Source organism: Amblyraja radiata, chromosome 21 (genome assembly GCF_010909765.2).
Source record: "Amblyraja radiata isolate CabotCenter1 chromosome 21, sAmbRad1.1.pri, whole genome shotgun sequence".
Classification (NCBI taxonomy): domain Eukaryota; kingdom Metazoa; phylum Chordata; class Chondrichthyes; order Rajiformes; family Rajidae; genus Amblyraja; species Amblyraja radiata.
This window is the reverse complement of record NC_045976.1, coordinates 43,576,814-43,601,573: the sequence shown is the minus strand read 5'-3', so window position 1 is coordinate 43,601,573 and position 24,760 is coordinate 43,576,814. Positions and strand designations below refer to the sequence as shown.

Below are 24,760 nucleotides of genomic sequence, written 5' to 3'. Positions count from 1 at the left end.
AGAGGGTACAGCCTCAGAATTAAAGGACGTTCCTTTAGGAAGGAGATGAGGAGGAATTTCTTTAGTCAGAGGGTGGTGAATCTGTGGAATTCATTGCCACAGACGGCTGCGGAGGTCAATGGATATTTTTAAGGCGGAGATAGATAGATTCTTGATTAGTGCGGGTGTCAGGGGTTATGGGGAGAAGGCAGGAGAATGGGATTGAGAGGGAAAGATAGATCAGCCCTGATTGAATGGCGGAGTAGACTTGATGGGCCAAATGGCCTAATTCTGCTCCGATCACATGAACTCTACATAGCAGAGCCTTTCTCTGCCAAAGCTTCAACACGGATCGCTGTGACTTGTTGTTTAGAAAAATCTCCATGCGTGTCCACACATCATGGTTACTGAAGAAGGGTCTCGACCCGAAACGACACCATTCCTTCTCTCTGCGTGTACGTGTGCGGGTGTGTGTGCGTGTACGTGTGTGTGTACGTGTGTGTGTGCGTGTGTGTGTATGTGTGTCTGTACGTGTACGTGTGTGTATGTGTGTGTACATGTGTGTACATGTGTGTGTGTGTACGTGTGTGTGTGTGTGTACGTGTGTGTGTGTACGTGTAAATGTGTGTACGTGTGTGTACATGTGTGTGTGTGTGCATGTGTGGACGTGTGTGTGTACATGTGTGTTTGTGTACGTGTGTGTGTGTACATGTGTGTGTGTGTGTGTGTACATGTGTGTGTGTGTACGCGTGTGTGCACATGTGTGTGTGTGCGTGTGTGTGTGTGTGTACGTGTGTGTGTACATGTGTGTGTACATCTGCTAACCTTATCAGAGATTATAATTTGGAAAGAGAAACCATTCCCTTTCCCTCCACAGATGCTGCCTGATCGATTGAGTTCCTCCAGCACTTTGTGTTTGGCTCCAGATTCCTGCATCTGCAGTTCCTTGTGTCTCCCTCATTCCCACCGACCCCTGCACTGGTCCCACAGATACAATAACCAGTCCCATCAGCACCAACCTGCTCATGGTCCATCACCCAGCCAGCAGTTTGCACAACATGTGATGCAGCTTTTGAAGTGTTTCATATCCTGCAGCTTTATCAGTTTCAAAGATAAGTCCACAATTCCACTGCCACTGTTTGTCGGACTTGAATGGTTTATTTTACACACAGTTTGTGTACTGGAAGTAAACATCAGTGATATAATCACGTGTAATGGTGTGCCTGACTAAACCCGACTACCTCACCATCAAGACCACAAGGCAACTGGACCCTTCATGGAACTGCCCCAACCCGAACCATCTGACACAGGAGTCCAGCATTCCCCGTCCACACATACAAGGAACTGCAGATGCTACAACCTGGAGCAAGAAACACAGTCTGGAGCAGCTCAGTGGGCGAGGCAACATCGGTGGACTGAATGGACAGATTCGTAAGTGTGTCAGTGCGAGTGCGGGTGTCAGAGGTTTGGGGAGAAGGCATGAGAATGGGGATAGGAGGGAGAGACAGATCAGCCATGATTGAATGGCGGAGTAGACTCGATGGGCCGAATGGCCTAATTCTGTTCCAAGAACATTTTAACATAAACGAGGTCTTGGATCCTGACCCACTAATTCCTTCAGTGCTCTGCTTTATCCACCGTTAGGATCAACAAGAGACATGTTGTTCTAACTGTGGGTGGGTTAGTGTGGGCCACTTCTCTTTCATTTAAACATCTCTACTCGAACCAAATCAAAGTGTGGATGAGCCTGATCTATCCAGTAGCTGCAGATGCTGGTTTACACTGAAGATAGACACAAAGTGCTGGCGTAACTCAGCGGGTCAGGCAACATTTCTGGAGGATGGGTGACGTTTTGGGTCAGGACCCTTCATCAGACTGGAAGAAAGAACCCGACCCGAAACGTCACCTATCCATGTTCTCCACAGATGCTGCCTGACCCGCTGAGTTACTCCAGCACTCTGTGAAACGTCACCTATCCATGTTCTCCACAGATGCTGCCTGACCCGCTGAGTTACTCCAGCACTCTGTGAAACGTCACCTATCCATGTTCTCCACAGATGCTGCCTGACCCGCTGAGTTACTCCAGCACTCTGTGAAACGTCACCTATCCATGTTCTCCACAGATGCTGCCTGACCCGCTGAGTTACACCAGCATTTAGTGTCTACTCATTTGATTAATATGGGTGTTGAGGCTGCTAAGGAAGATGAGAGCCCTCGGTATCAAAGGGCAGATACTAGCATGGACAGCAGGTTGGCTGGATGGCAGAAGACAAAGAGTGGCAATAAAGGGGAATTTTTGATTAGTGCGGGTGTCAGGGGTTATGGGGAGAAGGCAGGAGAATGGGGTTAGGAGGGAGAGAAAGATCTGCCATGATTGTATGGTGGAGTAGACTGGATGGGCCGAATGGCCTAATTCTGCTCCTGTCACTCATGAACTATTGGGAGCCTCCTTGGCAAGTATTTTGCCCGTAGTTCTAGGGATCCGTGTTCTAGTCTTACGACCTCTCCATTTTAAACGTCAGACAATCCACATTCAGAGTTGTAAAGGAGGTTGAAATCTCTCGAATGCTTGGCATTCTTCAACAGAACATTTACGTCCTGGATTCCATCTGCCGTGATGAGGTGTGTGAGATTCCCGTCAGGAATATTGTATGAAACTCAACACATGAGCCTACGCCTAGATTAATACAAGCGGCTTAAAATCCTGGCAAGGAACTGGCTGGAAGAGGAAGCGCAGATCTGGAGAGAAATACTGGAGTTTATGTGTGGAATCCCTCGATGTGATGATCACGCACATCAGCCCGTGAGGTAGCCCTCATCAGAATGTTCCACAGGAGACATGCAGAGCACAGGAGCTGGCCCTTCAGCCCACAATGTCCATGCTGTTCATGATGCATACTTACAAGTTCTTATGTTCTAGGAGAAGACTTCAGCCATTCGGCCCATCAAGTCTACTCTGCCATTCAATCATGGCTGATCTATCTTTCCCTCTCAACTCCATTCTCCTGCCTTCTGCTGGAGTAATTCAGCGGGTCAGGCAACATCTCTGGAGAAAAATAATAGGTGGCGCTTATAGTCGGGACCCTTCTTCAGATTTGAGTCACCTATCACTGTTCTCCACAGATGCTGCCTGGCCCGCTGAGTTACTCCAGCACTCTGTGAAACGTCGCCTATCCATTTTCTCCACAGATGCTACCTGACCCGCTGAGTTACTCCAGCACTCTGTGAAACGTCACCTATCCATGTTCTCCACAGATGCTGCCTGACCCGCTGAGTTACTCCAGCACTCTGTGAAACGTCACCTATCCATGTTCTCCACAGATGCTGCCTGATCCCGCTGAGTTACTCCAGCACTCTGTGAAACGTCACCTATCCATGTTCTCCACAGATGCTGCCTGACCCGCTGAGTTACTCCAGCACTCTGTGAAACGTCACCTATCCATGTTCTCCACAGATGCTGCCTGACCCGCTGAGTTACTCCAGCACTCTGTGTCTATCTTGGTATAAATCAGCATCTGCAGTTCTTTGTTTCTACAAGGACAGCACGGTGGTGCAGCGGGTAGAGCTGCTGCCTCACAGTGCCAGAGACCCGGGTTCGATCCCGGATACGGGTGCTGTCTGTACGGAGTTTGCACGTTCTCCCCGTGACCTGCGTGGGTTTTCTCCGGGTGCTCCAGTTTCCTCCCACACTCCAAAGATGAACAGGTTTGTAGGTTAATTGGCTTCGGTATAAATGTAAGTTATCCCTAGTGTGTGTAGGATAGTGTTAGTGTGCAGGGATCGCTGGACGGTGTGGGCTCGGTGGGCCTAAGGGTCTGTTTCAGCGCTGTTTCTCTAAGTGATAGGTCGATACAAATGGGCGGTTGGGGGGAGTTGATTGGCAGGTAGGTGGACCAAGGCCAGAGATGACAGATATTGTGTACACTAGCACTCCCATCACCATTCCACAATATCACGTTCCTGATTTGGACTCTGGTCTAAGAAAAACACTTTCCGCTGAACCTCCAACAGGCTTTATTACATCGAACTGTGGCCCCAACTGCAATAAAATATTTAATAGGAGGATGTTGGTCTTAACAAGTTTAAAACAAAGTACTTTTCATCAAAGCACAGATTTGGCAAAGGTTTGTTGCAGAGGAGACAGAGAGAGGGGAGGGCACGGGGAAGTGTAGTTTACTCCAGCACTCTGTGAAACGTCACCTATCCATGTTCTCCACAGATGCTGCCTGATCCGCTGAGTTATGGTGCAGCAGCATCTATGGAGCGAAGGAAATAGGCAACGTTTCGGGCCGAAACCCTTCTGGAAATAGGCAACGTTTCGGGTCGAAACCCTTCCGGGTTTCGGCCCGAAACGTTGCCTATTTCCTTAGCTCCATAGATGCTGCTGCACCCGCTGAGTTACTCCAGCACTCTGTGAAACGTCACCTATCCATGTTCTCCACAGATGCTGCCTGACCCGCTGAGTTACTCCAGCACTCTGTGAAACGTCACCTATCCATGTTCTCCACAGATGCTGCCTGACCCGCTGAGTTTCTCCAGCTTTTGGTATATGTCTATGGTTTAAACCAGCATCTGCAGTTCCTTCCTGCACATGCATAAAGGTCAGGTAAAAGCCACTCACATGGCTTTAGGCTCCTAGGAGTAAATATCATCAATAACTTCTCCAAGATCACCCATATTGAAGCAACAGCCAATAAAACCCAATAACTTCCACAGAACGCTTCAGAAGTCCGTCATGTCCCCAACAACTCTCACCAACTTCTACAGATGCGCCGTAGAAAGCATTTTATCCGGACGCATCACAGCACGGTTTGGGAACAGCTCCGCCCAAGGCCCGCAAGAAATCGCAGAGAATTGTGGACGCAGCCCAGACCATCACACAATCCAACCTCCCTTCCATTGACTCCATCTACACCTCACGCTGCCTCGGCAAGGCCAGCAGCATCATCAAGGACCAGTCTCACCCCGGTCACTCCCTCTTCTCCCCTCTCCCATCGGGCAAGAGGTACAGAAGTGTGAAAACGAACGCACACCTCCAGATTCAGGGACAGTTTCTTCCCAGCTGTTATCAGGCAACTGAACCATCCTACCACAACTAGAGAGCGGTCCTGAACTACTATCTACCTCATTGGTGACCCTCGGACTATCTTTGATCAGACTTTACTGGACTTCAATGTCTTTATTGGTAGGTAACAAGGATATACCGCGGTGGCTGTTGCTCCACCATTTGTGGAATTCAGTGGAGGCCGATTCACTGGATGCATTGAAGAGAGAGTTAGATTTAGCTCTTAGGGCTAACGGAATCAAGGGATATGGGGAGAAGGCAGGAACGGGGTACTGATTCTGGATGATCAGCCATGATCATATAGTGCTGCCTCGAAGGGCCGAATGGCCTTCTCCTGCGCCTAGTGTTGATGTTTCTAGTTCACCAACAGAAACCTCAACGTGGAACGTGCAAACCCGGAGCTGCCGCCATTGCAGACTCCACCATGTTTGAACACAGCTGAGATCCCCACGGTACATTTTCCGTCAGATGGTGGCGGAGGTTTGCAGGGGACAGGAGGCTGATACACATGGTCTCTTGCCCAGAGTGGGGGAGTCGAGAACAAGGGCATATAGGTTTAAGATGAGGGGGAATAATTTAGTTCATCAGTGCATTCGTTCTTGGAGCAGAATCAGGTCATTCGGCTCATCAAGTCTCCTCCGCCATTCAATCATGGCTGATCTATCTTTCCCTCTCAACCCCATTCTCCTGCCTTCTCCCCATAATTTAATAGGAACCTGAAGGATAACCGTTCACACAAAGGGTGGTGGGTGTCTGGAACGAGCTGCCAGGCTGGGACAATACAACGTTTAAGAAGCATTTAGACAGGTACATGGAATGGTCTGGTTTGGAGGGATATGGGCCAAACGCAGGCTGGTGGGACTAGTGTAGATGGGACATGTTGGGCGGTGTGGGCAGTTGGGCTGAAGGGCCTGTTTCCACACTGTATTGATACAGACATAATGATAGCAAGCTGATACAAGATGCCAGAACTGGAGCTAAAGTAGTGACCAGATACAAGAAATAAAATACTTTTGCATATTTGTTATATATACCTCATTAGCTGGTTCAATTTTTTATTTATTGCTTCAGTGTGGGTCTGGTGCAGGTCTGGGTAATGTCGGAATTAAGTGCTAACAGGTGTTTCTTTAATGTTAGCAAAGGAACCAAATCATTGAAAAATGTCTGAAGAAGGGTCTCGACCCGAAACGTCACCTATTCCTTCTCTCCAGAGATGCTGCCCGTCCCGCTGAGTTACTCCAGCACTTTGTGTCTATCTTCGGTGTAAACCAGCGTCTGCAGTTCCGTCCTACACACTTTTTCTCCAAATCTCAGCAAGACAAAGGGGGTAGTAATCAACTTCAGCAAGCAAAGCAGGATATGGGCCAAATGTGGGTTGGTGGGACTAGTGTAGATGCGGCATGTTGGTCAGTGTGGGCAAGTTGGGCCGAAGGACCTGTTTCCATCCTGTATTACTCTATGACTATATGATGCTACATTATGCAGCAAACAGTCGACTGACAAGGAGAACTCAGGCAGGGACTAAGAGGAAAACACTCAGCTCCACTGTTCAAGCCTGCACTTCACTTCAGTCCCTCAATAACCGCTGCTCTCTGTAAAACCCAACCACACATCAACATTATGCCACCTGATAGAATGTATAACCCTGTTCTTGTTTCCCCAATTAGTGTAAACCAGCATCTGCAGTTCCTTCCTACACGTTGAAAGGCAAAACTGGAGAAATCCCCTCTCCTCCTATCCCCTCTTCCCAGACAGCAAGGATCAAGCTGAACATGCCACCATTGTCGGTGACAGATCCAGCCTATGTTAGCCCCAGTTATCTGGCCCAACATCGCTGTGGTCTGGAGCGCAGGTAGTCAGCTAAAGCTCCCCGGGACATTATTCCTGTCTTTATATCCAAGGCTTTTAAGCAAGGGTGTTTCCCAAATTTACTGAGCCAGTGAATACATGAAAGAGTTGCTACAAGAAACCAAACAAAGCCCCAGTAAACTTCACCACATCGGAATTTGTAAGACAATTTAATATGTGCTATTTTTGAAGTTGGGTCCCGTTGAAGTGGTCTTTGTTAGCTTTGCTAAAACCAGCACATTGGGCCAGACAGAGAGAGACTCGCAAACCGCAGAAACACAAGCCTGGTGCATCGTTGGGGGGAGGGGCGCGGGGGTGGAGGTTTGTCTGCTTTGAGAGGCAACAACTAGGGTCAATGTTTTAAAATGAGACGTCGTTGATGAAAGAGGGGAGAGAGGATTGTTTGATCTTTCACCGAATAGTGAAAGGTCTGGATAGTGGATGTGGAGAGGATGTGTCCACTCGTGGGAGGGTCTAGGAACAGAGGGCACAGCCTCAGAATTAGAAACATAGACAATAGGTGCAGGTGTAGGCCATTCGGCCCATCGAGCCAGCACCGCCATTCAATATGATCATGGCTGATCATCCAAAACCAGTACCCCGTTCCTGCTTTCTCCCCATATCCCTTGATTCCGTTAGCCCCAAGAACTAAATCTAACTCTCTCTTGAATTAAAGGACGTACCTTTAGAAAGAAGATGAGGAGGAATTTCTTTAGTCAGAGGGTGGTGAATCTGTGGAATTCTTTGCTACAGACGGCTGTGGAGGCCACAAGTCAGTGGATATTTTTAAGGCAGAGATAGATAGATTCTTGATTAGTGCAGGTGTCAGGGGTTACGGGGAGAAGGCAGGAGAATGGGGATAGGGGGGAGATAGATCAGCCACGATTGAACAGTGGAATAGGCTCGATGGGCCGAATGCCCTAATTCTGCTGCTATCACATGAACTTGACAGGGTTGAAGGCTGTGCATCTACCAGATCTATTCGGACTTGTAGGGCCGAGATGGCCTGTTTCCGTGCTGTATTTGTTATATGGTTATATGTTATATTCCTCTCATGATTTTGTACACCTCTATAAGATCACCCCTCATCCTCCTGCGCTCCAAGGAATAGAGTCCCAGCCTGCTCAACCTCTCCCTGTAGCTCACACCCTCGAGTCCTGGCAACATCCTTGTAAATCTCTCTGCACCCTTTCTAGCTTGACAACATCTTTCCTGTAACACGGTGCCCAGAACTGGGCACAATACTCTAGATGTATCCTGTATCAATATTTCGACAGGTGAAGTTGCTAAATTTATATCAGGAGAAACAATGATTAAAAGCTGCTCCTGGAACGAGTCCCACACAATCTAAATATTTGTAACATCGTTTTTTGTCGCAGTTATAGAGTTTTAAACTTTTTTGAACCAAGGTTAACAGTCAAAGTAGAAACACTTAAACCCTGTAGGAGATGCATTAGACCATAGAGGGGGGAGGGGTGGGGGGGGGGGGGGGAGAGAGGGGGGAGAAGGGAGATTGGGGGAAGAGGTGAGGGATGAGGGGGGGGGGGAGTTGAGGAGCGGGCTTACCTTTATAGGACAGCTTGAGTCGGGGCACGCCGCTGCGGGCGAGGCCGCTGAGACGGGCGGGGAGGTGGAGGAGCAGGGCGGCGGCGAGCAGCAGCAACAGGCCCGGGGGCCGGAGCATCACGGCGGCGGCGGCGGGACCGAGCTCAGGCGGCGAGAGGCGGGAACCTGGAGACGGCAGATGGACAGTCAGACACCGGGACACAAACAGACAGACAGACGGACAAACAGGGACACAGACAGACAGAGACAGAGTCACATACACAGACAGATAGATAGACAGACAGACACAGAGACAGATACACAGACAGATACACAGACACCCGCTGCAACGCCGGGACCCGTTGGCGCTGGGATGGGGGACGGGCTGACACTTGGCGGGGTGGGGACCGGGATTGGACGGGACGGGTACCTGGGGTGACAGGTGTGCGGGGTCCCGGGCTCTCACAGCCGGCGTCTCTCCCCCTCCTCGCCCCGCAGCCCCGGCCGGGATCCCTCTCCTCCACTGTCTCAACATTTCACACCCCCTCTCTCCCTCTATTTATCTGCCCCTCTCCCGCACCAAGCACAGCCCAGCTGATCAGCCCGCACTACCTTCCAGTCCCTGAGATAGAGAGGGAGAGAGAGAGAGACGGAGGGAGAGAGATGGAGGGAGAGAGGGGGGAGGAGGGAGAGAGAGATGGAGGGAGAGAGATGGAGGGAGAGAGAGGGGGGCAGAGAGAGGGGGGCAGAGAGGGAGCGCACTGTGGCCGATGCTCACAGCTCCAGCGGTTCCCCGCTCGGTCAACAGGCGCCGAGAGTCGGCAGCGTCTAGTTGTCAAATGTCCCGACAACGGAACAATGAGATCCCGCCTCGACACAGCTTCACAGGGGACGCAAACACGGTCACAGACACACACACACAGGGACACAGGGCCACACACACACACATACACACAGGGACACACACACACACAGGGACACACACACACACGGACACACACACACACAGACACAAGGACACAGACACACAGGGACACACAGACACAGGGACACACACACACACACACACACAATCAGACAGAGACACGCAGACACACAGACACACACACAGACACACACACAGGGCCACACACAGACACACAATCAGACAGAGACACGCAGACACACACACACAGACACACAGGGACACACACACACACACACACACACAATCAGACAGAGACACGCAGACACACAGACACACACACAGACACACACACAGGGCCACACACAGACACACAATCAGACAGAGACACGCAGACACACACACACACACACAGACACACAGGGACACACACACACAGACACACAATCAGACAGAGACACGCAGACACATTGCACATCAATACCATTCACACGAGGTGTCCGCAGTGGCCGCTTCTCCCCACAGAAGTTACTCCAGCACTCTGTGTTTATCTCCGGTGTAAAACAGCATCTGCAGTTCCTTCCTCCACATGGCGCAGCGCGGTTTCTGTCGCCAAGTGTAACTCGGGCGGCCGTGTAACACACACTCACACACACACACTCACTCACGCACACTCACGCACACTCACACACACACACACACACAGCGGCCGCACACGCCGGTCCTCAGGCCGCTGTCCGCTCGGTACAGGCGGCGTCGCTCCACAGTTGAACAATTGCAGCGTCTGCAGTTCACAGTCAACGCACCAGCGACGGACAAGTCCCCAACTCGCCCCGAATCCGCACTCGCTCACTGCCCGGGCGCCGCGGAAAGAGGAGGGGAAGGGGGCGGGTAACGCAGCCCTCTCTCCCTCTCTCCTTCTCTCCTCCCCCTCTCCCCCTCCCTTCTTCCTTCTCTCCTCCTCTCTCCCACCCTCTCCCTCTCCCTCTATCCCTCCCTTCTTCGTTCTCTCCTTCTCTCCTCCCCCTCTTCCACTCTCCCTCCCTCTCTCTATCCCTCCCTCCCTCCCTTCTTCTCGCCTCCCTCTCTTCTCCTTCTCTCCCCCTCTCTTCTCCTTCTCTCCTCCTCTCTTCTCCTTCTCTCCTCCTCTCTCTCCCTTTCTCTCTCTCTCTCCCCCTATCTACCTGTCATCTTCCCTTCAGCCAACAATGATCCATTCTACATTTCCTTTTAACAGCGTCTCCTTTGACCTGTAGTTTTCACACCTTACCCTTCCTTATCTCTGTGTCTCCCTTTCCCCTGACCCTCAGTCTGAAGAAGGATCTCGACCCGAAACCTCACCCATTCCTCCTCTCCGCAGATGCTGCCTGATCCGCGGAGTTACTCCAGCACTTTGTGTTTATCTCCAGTGTAAACCAGCACCTGCAGTTCCTTCGCACCCACACACACCTGTTTTTATTTGACTCTCCGGACAATGTCCGGGGATTCGCTGAATGCCACCAAGCACAGGGCAGGTTGTGTGAGGAGAGGCGGGAGGTGTCGGGGAGACTGGGCGACTACCAGTGACCTGTGGTCACCGCCGGCTTGCCCGGGTAACGGGAGGTCAGGCCGGGGACCAGCCAAACACAGCGAGGATTCTCCCCGACTCTCTGCACTCACTTTGTGCCTTCAAGGAGCACTTTAACCACGTCTGTAGCTGTCAGAGACAGACACAGAGTGCTGGAGTAACAGCGGGTCAGGCAGCGTCTGTGGTGAACATGGATAGGTGACGTTTCAGCTCGAAACCCTTCTTCAGTCTGAGAGTCAGGGGAGTGGGAGTCATAGGGTGATACGGTGTGGAAACAGGCCTTTCGTCCCAACTTGCCCACACCGGTCAACAATGTCCCAGCTACACTCGTCCCATCTGCCTGCGCTTGGCCCATTACCTCCAAACCTGTCCTATCCATGTACCTGTCTAACTGTTTCTTACTCATTAGGATAGTCCCAGCCTCAACTACCTCTTCCGGCAGCTTGTTCCATACACCCACCGCCCTTTGTGTGGAAATGTTACCCCTCAGATTCCTATTAAATATTTTCCCCTTCACCTTGAACCTATGTCCTCTGGTCCTCGATTCCCCTACTCTGGGCAAGAGACTCTGTGCGTCTACCCGATCTATCCCTCTCATGGTTTTATCCACCTCTATAAGATCTCCCCTCATCCTCCTGCGCTCCATAGAATAGAGACCCAGCCTGGCCGGCTTCTCCCTGTAGCTCACACCCTCGAGTCCTGGCAACAGGGCGGTCACGGTGGCGCAGCGGGTAGAGTTGCCGCCTTTGCAGCGCCGGGGACCCCGGTTCTATCCTGATTACGGGTGCTGTCTGTGCGGAGTTTGCACGTTCTCCCCGTGACCTGCGTGGTTTTTCTCTGAGAACTTCGATTTCCTCCCACACTCCAAATACCTAAATTTAAAATGGTCTCGTGTGTGTGTGTGTGTGTGTGTGTGTGTGTGTGTGTGTGTGTGTGTGTGTGTGTGTGTGTGTGTGTGTGTGGGGGTGTGTGTGGGTGTGTGTGTGTGTGTGTGTGTGTGAGTGTGTGTGTGATCGCTGGCCGGCGGGGACCCGGTGGGCCGAAGGGCCTGTTTCCGCGCTGTATCTCTAAACTAAACATCCTGGTAAATCTTCTCTGAATCTAGGTGTGAAAGCGACAGGTCAAGGGCGATACAGAATGGATCATAATTAGCTGGGGAAGGTGACAAGACGGCACACAATGTAAAATGTAATCGGGCGACCTGTCAGACCAGCAGTTTAGCCCAGACCCGGCATCAAAGGTGTTAATTAAAGGAAGCTGTAGGACGATAAACAAACGCAGGAGCGCATCGTCACAGCCCGGCTCCAACATCACACCACCAATCCGCTCAGTTCCCCATTAAACTGGCACGGCAGTAACACAGCGTGTTCACACACACTCACACCCACACACGCTCACACACACTCATACACACACCAACATTCACACACACACACACACCCACATTCACCCAACCTCACATTCACCCACACTCACTTACACACACACACACATGTACATACACACTCACACACATACTCAAACTCACACTCACACACACACATGTACATACACAAACACATGTACATACACACACACTCACACACACACATGTACATACACACACACACTCACATTCACACACACACCCACATTCACACACACACCCACATTCACACTCACACACACACACCCACATTCACACACACACCCACATTCACACACACACACACACAAAAACACACACACACACACACACACACACACACGTACATACACACTCACACTCAAACTCACACTCACACACACACACATGTACATACACACACACACACATATATATATATATATATATATATATATATAAAATAAACAAGAAACCAAGTCCAGTGTGTATATATAACGTGTGTGTTATATTCAGATTTTTTTTAAATATATCTTAGAAATATATATATATGGTTAAGAAAGTGTTAGATACATATTTATAATAAACAAGTAGAAGAAGTCCAGTGTGTGCGTAATATATATATATGAGTTTATACACGGAACTTTGTTTTCTTGTTTATTATATTTAAAGAGTACAATGTTTACATATTCTGTTGTGCTGCTACAGGTAAGATTCTGTCTGGGACACACAATTATAAAACACTCTGACCTGTCTAAATGTCTTTTAAATGTTGGGATAGTCCCAGCCTCAACTACCTCCTCCGGCAGCTCGTTCCATACACCCAAACTTTACCCCTCGGGTTCCTATTGAATCTTCCCCCAAGTGGGACCGGCCCTTAAAAAACTGTTGGTCACTCATAGATACATAGACAATAGGTGCAGGAGTAGGCCATTCGGCCCTTCGAGCCTGCACCGACATTCAATATGATTATGGCTGATAATCCAACTCAGTATCCTGTACCTGCCTTCTCTCCATACCCCCTGATCTCTTTAGCCACAAGGGCCACATCTAACTCCCTCTTAAATATGGCCTCAACTACCTTCTGTGGCAGAGAATTCCACAGATTCACCACTCTCTCTGCATTGATGAGGCCCATTGGTGAGCAAGTACAGGGGTGAGCTGAGGTCAATGGCAAGACTGACCGGTGGGGGGGGGGGGGGGGGGGGTTGAAGGGGATACAAACTCTGTCCCTTGCCCAGGGGCGTTGGGACTTTGGTGTGGAGTGTCTGACTCGTGATGGTGAGTTGAGGGAGCTTTGACTCATCTTGTCTTGTGTGTCGGCACCCTGGTAAATCCCACAAACATCCTTTAAATGAATCCACCGGCCAATTTATTGTTAGGAAAAACTGGTTGAGGAATGGTTTGGATCCAACCCAGGAAAAACGTTGCTGTTCCTCCTCAAAGAAAGAATGTTGGACAAGCACCCAAAGTGGTGGGACTGGATGCCAGAGGAACACACAAGGCAACAGAGGACTTCTTCAGCACAGAGTAATTGGCAGCTTAAAATATCAACTCAAATCCCCAAACAGCTCGTCCAGAGACAGGAATAGAATCCCGTGACCTGGGGTGGCAAATATTGACAGGGAAGTTATTTGCAGAAGATGCAATGAATGAATGAATGAATGGGTTCAGAAGAGATCTGAAATGAAAGGTTTCGAGTGCTGTAAGTCAGTGATTTATACGGGTGTCAGGGGTTGTGGGGAGAAGGCAGGAGAATGGAGTTAGGAGGGAGAGATAGATCAGTCATGATCGAATGGTGGAGTGGACTTGATGGGCCGAATGGCCTAATTCGGCTCCTATCACATGACATTTATGGTCCCTTATGTTTCCTTCATCATCGTTACTTTTTTGCATCTTTCATTCATTTGTTCTATATCTCTCGTTCCCCTCTCCCCTGACTCTCAGTCTGAATGGAGAAGGATCTTGACCCGAAACGTCACCTATCCATGTTCTCCACAGATGCTGCCTGACCCGCTGAGTTACTCCAGCACTCTGTGAAACGTCACCTATCCATGTTCCCCACAGATGCTGCCTGACCCGCTGAGTTACTCCAGCACTCTGTGAAACGTCACCTATCCATGTTCTCCACAGATGCTGCCTGACCCGCTAAGTTACTCCAGCACTCTGTGAAACGTCACCTATCCATGTTCTCCACAGATGCTGCTGCACCCGCTGAGTTACTCCAGCACTCTGTGAAACGTCACCTATCCATGTTCTCCACAGATGCTGCCTGACCCGCTGAGTTACTCCAGCACTCTGTGAAACGTCACCTATCCATGTTCTCCACAGATGCTGCCTGACCCGCTGAGTTATGGTGCAGCAGCATCTATGGAGCGAAAGGAAATAGGCAACGTTTCGGGCCGAAACCCTTCTGGAAATAGGCAACCTTTCGGGCCGAAACCCGGAAGGGTTTCGACCCGAAACGTTGCCTATTTCCTTAGCTCCATAGATGCTGCTGCACCCGCTGAGTTACTCCAGCATTCTGTGAAACGTCACCTATCCATGTTCTCCACAGATGCTGCCTGACCCGCTGAGTTACTCCAGCACTCTGTGTCTATCTTCCGTTATTTTTATCGTCCCATTGGACACATACAGCGCTCCACACAGAGGTCTCCATCATGGGAATATTAGTGGGTTTTAATCCTCCTGACAGATGAGTCACGTCAGGCATTGTATGTCCCCAGACGCAAATCTCCAGAGCCGACCACTCCTGGCTGAGGAGTAATATCTCTGCATGGTGATCATCTGTCTGTAACTCAGACAGCCAGGCATGCCGCCGTCAGCTTGTCACAGAAAGATGACCCTGACACACACTGGGATGTGGAAATAGATTCATCTGTTGGGACATCAGGACCTCCTGTCTGTTTTAACACTGATGGATCATGTGGACAGAGACTAGTTGGGTTCAAGTCTTACACATCGGCTGAAGTTCAGGAGCAGCTGGGCTGAGTTTAGTTTATTGTCACGTGTACCGAGGTACAGTGAAAAGCTTTTGTTGCGTGCTAACCAGTCAGCGGAAAGACAATACATGATTACAATCGAGCCGTCCACAGTGTACAGATACAGGATAAAGGGAATAACGTTTAGTGCAAGGTAAAGCCAGTAAAGTCCGATCAAAGATAGTCCGAGGGTCACCAATGAGGTAGATAGTAGTTCAGGACCGCTCTCTGGTTGTGGTAGGATGGTTCAGTTGCCTGATAGCAGCCGGGAAGAAACTGTCCCTGAATCTGGAGGTGTGCGTTCGTTTTCACACTTCTGTACCTCTTGCCCGATGGGAGAGGGGAGAAGAGGGAGTGGCCGGGGTGAGACTGGTCCTTGATGATGCTGCTGGCCTTGCTGAGGCAGCGTGAGGTGTAGATGGAGTCAGTGGAAGGGAGGTTGGTTTGTGTGACGGTCTGGGCTGCGTCCACAATTCTGGACGGGTGAGGCAAGGGTGAGTACAGGTGTCAGGGGTTAGGGAGAGAAGGCAGGAGAATGGGGCTGAGAGGGAAAGATAGATCAGCCATGATTGGATGGTGGAGTGAACATGATGGGCCGAATGGTCTAATTCTGCTCCTATCACCCATGACCTGATGACAATGGGCGCCATTGTTTGGAGCAATGATCACTGTGGTACCCTGCCACCTGGAGATGAGGATCAGAGCCTCAGGGACACAGATGGTCAAACGTCCAGCTCACCAGTGACCCTGGGCTTGGATCAGGCTGTGGGCCGATGGGCTGGAGGAGAGGGGTGGGGGCTGGAGGAGAGGGGTGGGGGCTGGATGTATCTAGGATTCTGGGAGAAGGATTGTGGTCTATCTCGTGAGTTGGTGTTGTCTATGTGAGCTTGGACATTCTCCCTGTGACCGTGTGAGTTTCCTCCCACATCCCTAAGACGTTCATAAATTCATACGTTCTAGGATTAAAATTAGGCCATTCGGCCCATCAACTCTACTCTGCCATTCAATCATGGCTGATCTATCTCTCCCTCTCAACCCCATTCTCCTGCCTGCTCCCCATATCCCCCGACACCCGTACTAATCAACAATCTATCTATCTCTGCATTAAGAATATCCATTGACTTGGCCTCCACAGCCATCTTTGGCAATGAATTCCACAAATTCACCACCCTCTGACTAAAGAAATTCCTCCTCATCTTTCTAAAGGTACGTCCTTTAATTCTGAGGCTGTGCCCTCTGGTCCGAGACTCTCCCACTAGTGGAAACATCCTCTCCACATCCACTCTATCCAGGCCTTTCATTATTCGGTGAGTTTCAATGAGTGTCCCCTCATCCTTCTAAACTCCAGCGAGTACAGGCCCAGTGCCGACAAACGCTCATCATATGTTAACCCACTCATTCCTGGTTTTAGATTAATTGGCCCTCTGTACATTGTCCCCTAGTGTGTAGGGAGTGGATGAGAAAGTGGGATAGCATGGAACTAGTGTGAACGGGCGATCGCTGGTCGGCACGGACTCAGTGGGCTGAAGGGCCTGTTTCAAGTTATAATTGTGAAACAAGCTTGTTTCTCTCGTATTGCTGTATCACTAAACTAAACTAAACTAGACTAGACTAGACTGAACTAGACTAGACCAGACTAGACTAGACTGAACTAGACCAGACCAGACTAGACTAGACTAGACTGAACTAGACTAGACTAGACTGAACTAGACCAGACTAGACTAGACTAGACTGAACTAGACTAGACTAGACTGAACTAGACCAGACTAGACTAGACTGAACTAGACTAGACCAGACTAGACTAGACTGAACTAGACCAGACCAGACTAGACTAGACTAGACTGAACTAGACTAGACTAGACTGAACTAGACCAGACCAGACTAGACTAGACTGAACTAGACTAGACTGAACTAGACTAGACTGAACTAGACTAGACTAGACTGGACAAGACCAGACTAGACTAGACTGAACTAGACTAGACAGAACTAGACTAGACTAGACTGAACTAGACCAGACCAGGCTAGACTAGACTAGACTAGACTGAACTAGACTGAACTAGACCAGACTAGACTTGGTGGTGCGAATGGGGGGGTGAGTGGGAGGGGGGTGAGTGGGGGTGAATGGAGAGGTGGGTGAGTGGGAGGTAGGGGGGGGGGAGAGTTGGCTGTGTGCACCCCACACCCCTCATCACTTTGATCTGCTCCCCCCTGCATTGTGTAAAGAATGAACACTGGTGCAAACAGCAATGTTTCAATTAGACAATGCCGCAACCTTCCTTCCCCACATATGTTGATGATTACCACAGAGACAAAGCAAAATGTCCGTGCAGCTTTACAACAAGAGGTCTGATTCACTGTGGATTATGAAGCTACTTAGTTTAGTTTAGAGATACAGCGCGGAGACAGGCCTTTCGGCCCACCGAGTCCACGCCGACCAGCGATCCCCGCACACTAAGACTATCCTACACACACTAGGGACAATTTAACATTTATATAGAAGCTAATGAACCTACAAAGCTGTACGTCTGTGGAGTGTGGGAGGAAACCGGAGCACCCGGAGAAAACCCACGCAGGTCACGGGGAGAACGTGCAAACTCCGTACAGACAGCACCCGTAGTCAGGATGGAACCCAGGTCTCTGGCGCCGTGAGGCAGCAGCTCTACCCGCTGCGCCACCGTGGCAACTATGGCTGGTCTCTGTGATCTAAGCAAACACACACAGCTCTGCTGTCAAAGTGGAACATGCTGCCTAACATGTTGGAATGAAAGGGAGACAATAATCCATGTAATTGCTGCAAGGTGGTGCGTTCCACTCATCGCACAATTCTAATGCATCCCTGCTGTCACCTTAGTCACAGATGCCAGTCACTAGTGACCGGCACGGTGGCGCAGCGGTACACTTGCTTCCTAATCAACAACCTGTTAAACGCCTTAAATATACCCACTGACTTGTGGCCTCCACAGCCGTCTGTAGCAATGAATTCCACAGATTCACCACCCTCTGACTAAAGAAATTCCTCCTCACCTCCTTCCTTAAGGAATGTCCTTTAATTCTGAGGCTGCGCCCTCTGGTGCTAGACTCTCCCACTAGTGGAAACATCCTCTCCACATCCACTCCATCCAGACCTTTCAGTATTCGCGGTGGGATATTTCCACCCTGAGCTGTTCCCTGCACACACTGAGGAATGTGTGTGTGGGGCGTTGCAGGAAGGAACATTCCCTTTCACTTTTCCAGCCATCCATCAGTGCCGCGTAATTTGAAGCCACTTCAAAAGACCACTTCAGCCGGCACCAAATCTCATTGCTACTTAGTCAACATATGTTGAGCTTATGTACGACAACATCTCCATAGTAGCTGCGACCACGTGCTCCGTTCTCCAAGCTAAGTTCACGCCTGGTCTAACTTTGGGTCAATATTTCTCACTGGGCACTGACCCCGGTCTCCTGCCTCAACACCCTGCCCTGCACACATCATCCCAGCTCAGATCCTCAACTCCTTTGCTGTGATGTTAACCCTTCTGCTTTCTTTACTGTGTAAGAAAGAACTGCAGATGCTGGAAAAATCGAAGGTAGACAAAAATGCTGGAGAAACTCAGCGGGTGAGGCAGCATCTATGGAGCAGAGGAATAGGCGACGTTTTGGGTCGAGACCCTACTTCAGACTGATGTGGTGGGGGGGGGGGGGGGGGGGGCGGGCGGGAAAAAGCAAGGAAGAGGCGGAGACAGTGGACTACCTGAAACTGGAGGTCAATGTTCATTAATTTTACTTACTTTAGACTCTCAGAGATACAACGCAGAAACAGGCCCTTCGGCCCACTGAGTCCGCGCCGACCACCGATGCCCGCACACTAATACTATCCTACATCGGTGAAACCCGCCAATTAGTGAAAGGCCTGGATAGAGTGGATGTGGAGAGGATGTTTCCACTAGTGGGAGAGTCTAGGACCAGAGGTCACAGCCTCAGAATTAAAGGACGTTCCTTTAGAATGGAGATGAGGAGGAATTTCTTTAGTCAGAGGGTGGTGAATCTGTGGAATTCATTGCCACAGAAGGCTGTGCAGGCCAAGTCAGTGGATATTTTTAAGGCAGAGATAGATAGATTCTTGATTAGTGCGGGTGTCAGGGGTTATGGGGAGAAGGCAGGAGAATGGGGTTAGCAGGGAGAGATAGATCAGCCATGATTAAATGATTGATTGATACGTTATTGTCACATGTACTTGGTACAGTGAGATTCGGTGTTTGTGTTCAGTACAAGTATGCAAATAGTCTCCACCTAAAGGCCATTGGAAAAGTTACAAAAGTGTTCAATATCGTCCCTCTTCCATCTCCCCTCCCCCCCCCAGGTGCCTTTGTTCTCGTTGCCTACCCCCCCCCCCCCCCACCCCACCTGGTTCTCCTTGCTCTTGGATAGTGGTGTAGACGATGGGCCGAATGGCCTAATACTGCTAATATCATGAACCTGACTCAAGGAGATGGGACCCATACTTTGTGTCCACCAGTGAACAGTACAAGATCACAGAGCCTGAGGTCCCTGGAGAGGGAACACGCGGGGTCCACGGGATCTCTGGAGCCGTCCGTGAACGCTGGTCACTGCGGGAGGTCAAGTGTATTGTTGATAATGTTGGCGATATATTAATCCGATGACCGTTTGTTTGTAAACTGTCAACGTAGGTCGGCAGCCTTCTATGGTGCTAATGCTCTGTATGGATGTTTGATTTTCTGAATTAAAGCGTTTGTATAATTTTAAAATAATTTAAAAAAGTTCCACTCTGGGTCCCACCAGTACACTGTACATGGTCACCCCTCAGATCAACACTGGGTCCCACCAGTACACTGTACATGGTCACCCCTCAGGTCCACACTGGGTCCCACCAGTACACTGTACGTAGGCACCCCTCTCCTGAGATTCTGTGTCTATCTCTCCATCGGTGAAGTAAGTCATCACATCACTCTAAATGATAAAAGGCGGAGAGGACTTCCCAGAGACCACGCACTGATTATCATCTGTGTCTCGCTCTGTGGAAGTCCATGTTTAAGATTCAGGATTTATTTTGTACCACTGCTTTTATCCTACTGTTGGAATAGTTTAATAACCGATAAACACTCTGTATTCACAGAGGGGATAATAACCTGACATTCTAGAGGGTTGCACTACTGAGGCCAAGTGCAATTGGATATTTCACCGCATCAGTGTGCATCCGAGCTAAACGACAAGCGACTGTTTGTGAAGTGATCAACATGGAACACATGTCCTGGCTGGTCACCAGCTGTAACCCAGAGCTACACAAACCCCTTCCCACTGCCCCAGGGAACCACGCTGAGGAAGGATTAGTGAAATCCGTCAAGGATTTCCATCTCCAGCACAAAGGAGTGGGAACCGCTACAAAGACATTCTCCACTTAATCGTGTCAGAGCGGAAAATGAAACATTAGAAATCTGAATTTGCCGTACAACACTAAACCAATTCATTCACTAAACCGGTTCTGTGTAGCTCTAGTTGGGCCTGTGCTACATACCAGACAAGTAACACTGCGGGACTTTAAAGTTCTAATGATCTTGCCCCCACTCCTCCAACGCCAGCACCCCTCACCTCTACATTCTCTGCCCCCCCCCCCCCCCCCCCCACAATCTAATTACTCCTGTGTAGGAAGGAACTGCAGATGCTGGTTTAAATTGAAGGTAGGCACAAAATGCTGGAGTAACTCAGCGGGTCAGGCAACATCTGGGGAGAAAATAGATAGGTGACGTTTCACAGAATGCTGGAGTAACTCAGCGGGTCAGGCAGCATCTGTGGAGAACATGGATAGGTGACGTTTCACAGAGTGCTGGAGTAACTCAGCGGGTCAGGCAGCATCTGTGGCCTCCACAGTAACTCCAGCTTTATGTGTCCTTCATTGATCTAATTGTTCCTCCTTGGGCGACTGTGCCCTCGGTTCATAAGTTCATGTTTAGTTTGGTTTAGTTTAGTTTAGAGATATAGCGGGAAAACAGGCCCTTCGGCCCACCGCTCCCATGCAGACCAGCGATCCCCGCACACTAACACTAAACACACACTAGGAACAATTTACACATACACCAAGCCAATTAACCTACAAACCTGCACGTCTTTGGAGTGTGGGAGGAAACCGGAGCACCCGGAGAAAACCCACGCAGGCCACGGGGAGAACGTGCAAACTCCGTACAGACAGCACCCGTAGTCGGGATGGAACCCGGGTCTCTGGCGCTGTGAGGCAGCAGCTCTACCTGAAAAATCTCTGCCTTAAATACCAGATGCCACAGTCCCATCGCTCTAAACCTCGCTGCCTGGTCTTTAAGGTATTTGGTGAACGACTCCAAAACCACTCATGCTGCAGAAGGTTCTGTTTCCTGTGGAGGACTTTAAGAAACTGAGTTGGCATCACAGCAGGGAAGCATCGGAGAGTTCTGCTGGACAGTCGGAGATGGAACTGTCTTAGAAACACAGAAACATAGAAACATAGAAAAATAGGTGCAGGAGTAGGCCATTCGGCCCTCGAGCCAGCACCGCCATTCAATGTGATCGTGGTTGATCATCCCTAATCAGTATCAGTTCTTTCTCCCCATGTCCCTTGATTCCGTTAGCCCTAAGAACTAAATCGAGCTCTCTCTTGAACACATCCAGTGAATTGGCCTCCACTGCCTTCTGTGGCAGAAAATTCCACAGATTCACAACTCTCTGGGTGAAAAGGTTTTTCCTCATCTCAGTCCTAAATGGCCTCCCCCTTATTCTTAATGGAAACCAAACCTGTGACTAGGTTTCCATTTCCCCATTGCGATCTGCAAATGGTTACATCGTTTGGTTACATTTATAATTTGCATTTGATATCCAACACTCCAGGAGTAACGTGCAGCTTTACCGATTCATCTGTTTCTCCAAGTGCTGCAAGCTGCTGGTTCTCATTAGTCTGCTCTCTACATATTTGTACAGGGATCCTTTCGTGAAACATAATCTCGTTCCTCTCCTGCGTCACGGACCAGCTCCAACAAGACTAACCCTTAAGGTTTACTGCGTATATACCTTGCCAAGTCTTTCGTGCTATTCCCTAACAAGACGGTGTATTAAATCATGAGAGGAATAGATCGGGTAGACGCACAGAGTCTCTTGCCCAGAGTAGGGGAATCGAGGGCCAGAGGGACATAGGTTTAAGGTGAAGGGGAAAAGATTTAATAGGAACCTGAGGGGCAACTTTTTCACACAGAGGGTGGTGGGTGTATGGAACGAGCTGCCAGAGGAGGTAGTTGAGGGACTAATAAAATGTTTATGAAACAGTTAGACAGGTACATGGATAGGACAGGTTTGGAGGGATGCGGGCCAAAGGCAGGCAGGTGGGACATGTTGGCCAGTGTGGGCAAGTTGGGCCGAAGGGCCTGTTTCCGTGCGATATCATTCGATGACACTCAAGGTTCTCTCGTCGCCTTAAAGTCTTGTAGCAACAATACAAAGTGCTGGAGTAACTCAACAGGAGTTTCTCTGCCGCAGAGGGCGGTGGAGGCCGGTTCTCTGGATACTTTCAAGAGAGAGCTAGATAGGGCTCTTAAAGATAGCGGAGTCAGGGGATATGGGGAGAAGGCAGGAACGGGGTACTGATTGGGGATGATCAGCCATGATCATATTGAATGGCGGTGCTGACTCGAAGGGCCGAATGGCCTACTCCTGCACCTATTGTCTATTGTCTAGGATCTCTGGAGAGAAGGAACAGTTGTTTCGAGACCCTTCTTCAGACTGAGAGTCAGGGGGGAGGGAATCTTGAGATATGGAAGGGCAAGGTGTGAAACGACAAATCAAAGCAGATGATGCTCGAGGAAATGTAGAACGGTTCATTGTTGGCTGAGGGGAAGGTGACAACGAGGTAATATTATTCATGAGGACAGTGGAACTGGTCGGAGCGGAAGATGAAGGGAAGGCAAGCGCTGAGAAAACACACGTGGCTGTGGGAGTGAGTCTGGGTAAAACATGGGTGGTGTCAGAGAGCAGGAGGAATCACAGCGGGGGAGCAGCGAGAGAGAGTGCGGCAGAACCCTCGTCAGAGAGACGAGGAGAAACGTCTCCAAAGTAGACATACCGTGCGCTGGAGCAGACAAAGGAACTGCAGGTGCAACTCGCCACATCCGGACGCACAAGTCTGCTTCATAAGTGACAGGAGCAGAATTAGGCCATTCGGCCCATCAAGTCTACTCCGCCATTCAATCATGGCTGATCTATCTCTCCCTCCTAACCCCATTCTCCTGCCTTCTCCCCATAACCCCTGACACCCGCACTAATCAAGAATAGCGAAAGGCCTGGATAGAGTGGATGTGGAGAGGATGCTTCCACTAGTGGGAGAGTCCAGGCCTAGAAGTCACAGCCTCAGAAGTAAAGGACGTTCCTTTAGGAAGGAGATGAGGAGGAATCTCTTTAGCCAGAGGGTGGTGAATCTGTGGAATTCATTGCCACAGACGGCTGTGGAGGTCACAAGTCAATGGATATATATGACAGAAATAGATAGATTCTTGATGAGTGCGGGTGTCAGGGGTTATGGGGAGAAGGCAGGAGAATGGGGTTAGGAGGGAGAGATAGATCAGCCGTGATTGAATGGTGGAATAGACTTGATGGGCTACTTCTGCTCCCATCACATGACCTTATGATCTTATGAAGACTGGAATGGGAGCCTGTGATCTGAGCCACAATAAGTACAGGGGACCCAGCAGTGATTTCTCCAAGTCCACAGAGTTGGGCAATAACGTTGACTCAGCAAGTATTATCATTGGAGGTGTGTTAAGTAGCCACAGATGTAACAGGGGGGCAAAGACTTTGACCCTGGTGGTTGATGAGTGGAATTGTGTAGGGATACCTCTGGGTTACTCAATTAGCTTATTTATTTTAGTACGGTTTCAGTTCTGTTGAGGATATCGTGTTAATGGAATAAAGAAAGGAGCTGTTCAGGCTGCTGCTCCTATTAAAATAAACTGCAAGGCAGCTGATATTTGTATTACGGTGGTGAGATCGCCTGACATGCACAAGTCAAAGGATTTGGGCTTTGAATAATGGTAATGTGAGATTTCCAATTAATTTAACATTTGTAAAAGCATCCCAGAGTCTACAGGGAATCGCTGTCCATCAGAAAAAATGCTTGTCATTTGAAAGGTGATCCCCCTCAACCCTCATTGAGGGAGGCACTGTTCGATACATTCACTCCTATTCATAGAAAGATAGAAGCATAGGGACAGGAGGAGGCCATTCGGCCCTTCGAGGCAGCACCACCATTCAATATGATCATGGCTGATCATCCAAAATCAGTACCCCATTCCTGCTTTCTCCCCATATCCCTCGATTCCGTTAGCCCAAAGAGCCAAATCTAACTCTCTCTTGAAAACATCCAGTGAATTGGCCTCCACTGCCTTCTGTGGCAGAGAATTCCACAGATTCACAACTCTCTGGGTGAAAAAGTATTTCCTCATCTCAGTCCTAAATGGCCGACCCCTTAGTCTTAA

At 49.7% G+C, this 24,760-nt stretch overlaps 1 protein-coding gene across 3 annotated transcripts in view; it reads right to left on the bottom strand.

The window, feature by feature from the left end:
- sema3a (semaphorin 3A) overlaps positions 1-24,760 on the bottom strand; it is a 126,425-nt gene that overhangs the window by 82,888 nt on the left and 18,777 nt on the right. Inside the window, exons 1-2 of one of the 3 annotated variants that reach the window (XM_033040219.1) lie at positions 9,826-10,222; positions 8,459-8,623 (exon numbers count right to left, since the gene is read on the bottom strand). In XM_033040219.1, coding sequence (XP_032896110.1) covers positions 8,459-8,576 — 118 coding nt within the window. In that variant the 5' untranslated portion in view covers positions 8,577-8,623; positions 9,826-10,222. Of the gene's footprint in view, positions 1-8,458; positions 8,624-8,776; positions 8,925-9,825; positions 10,223-24,760 lie in introns of those variants that run through there. The other 2 variants (XM_033040220.1, XM_033040218.1) reach the window with 2 other exon arrangements.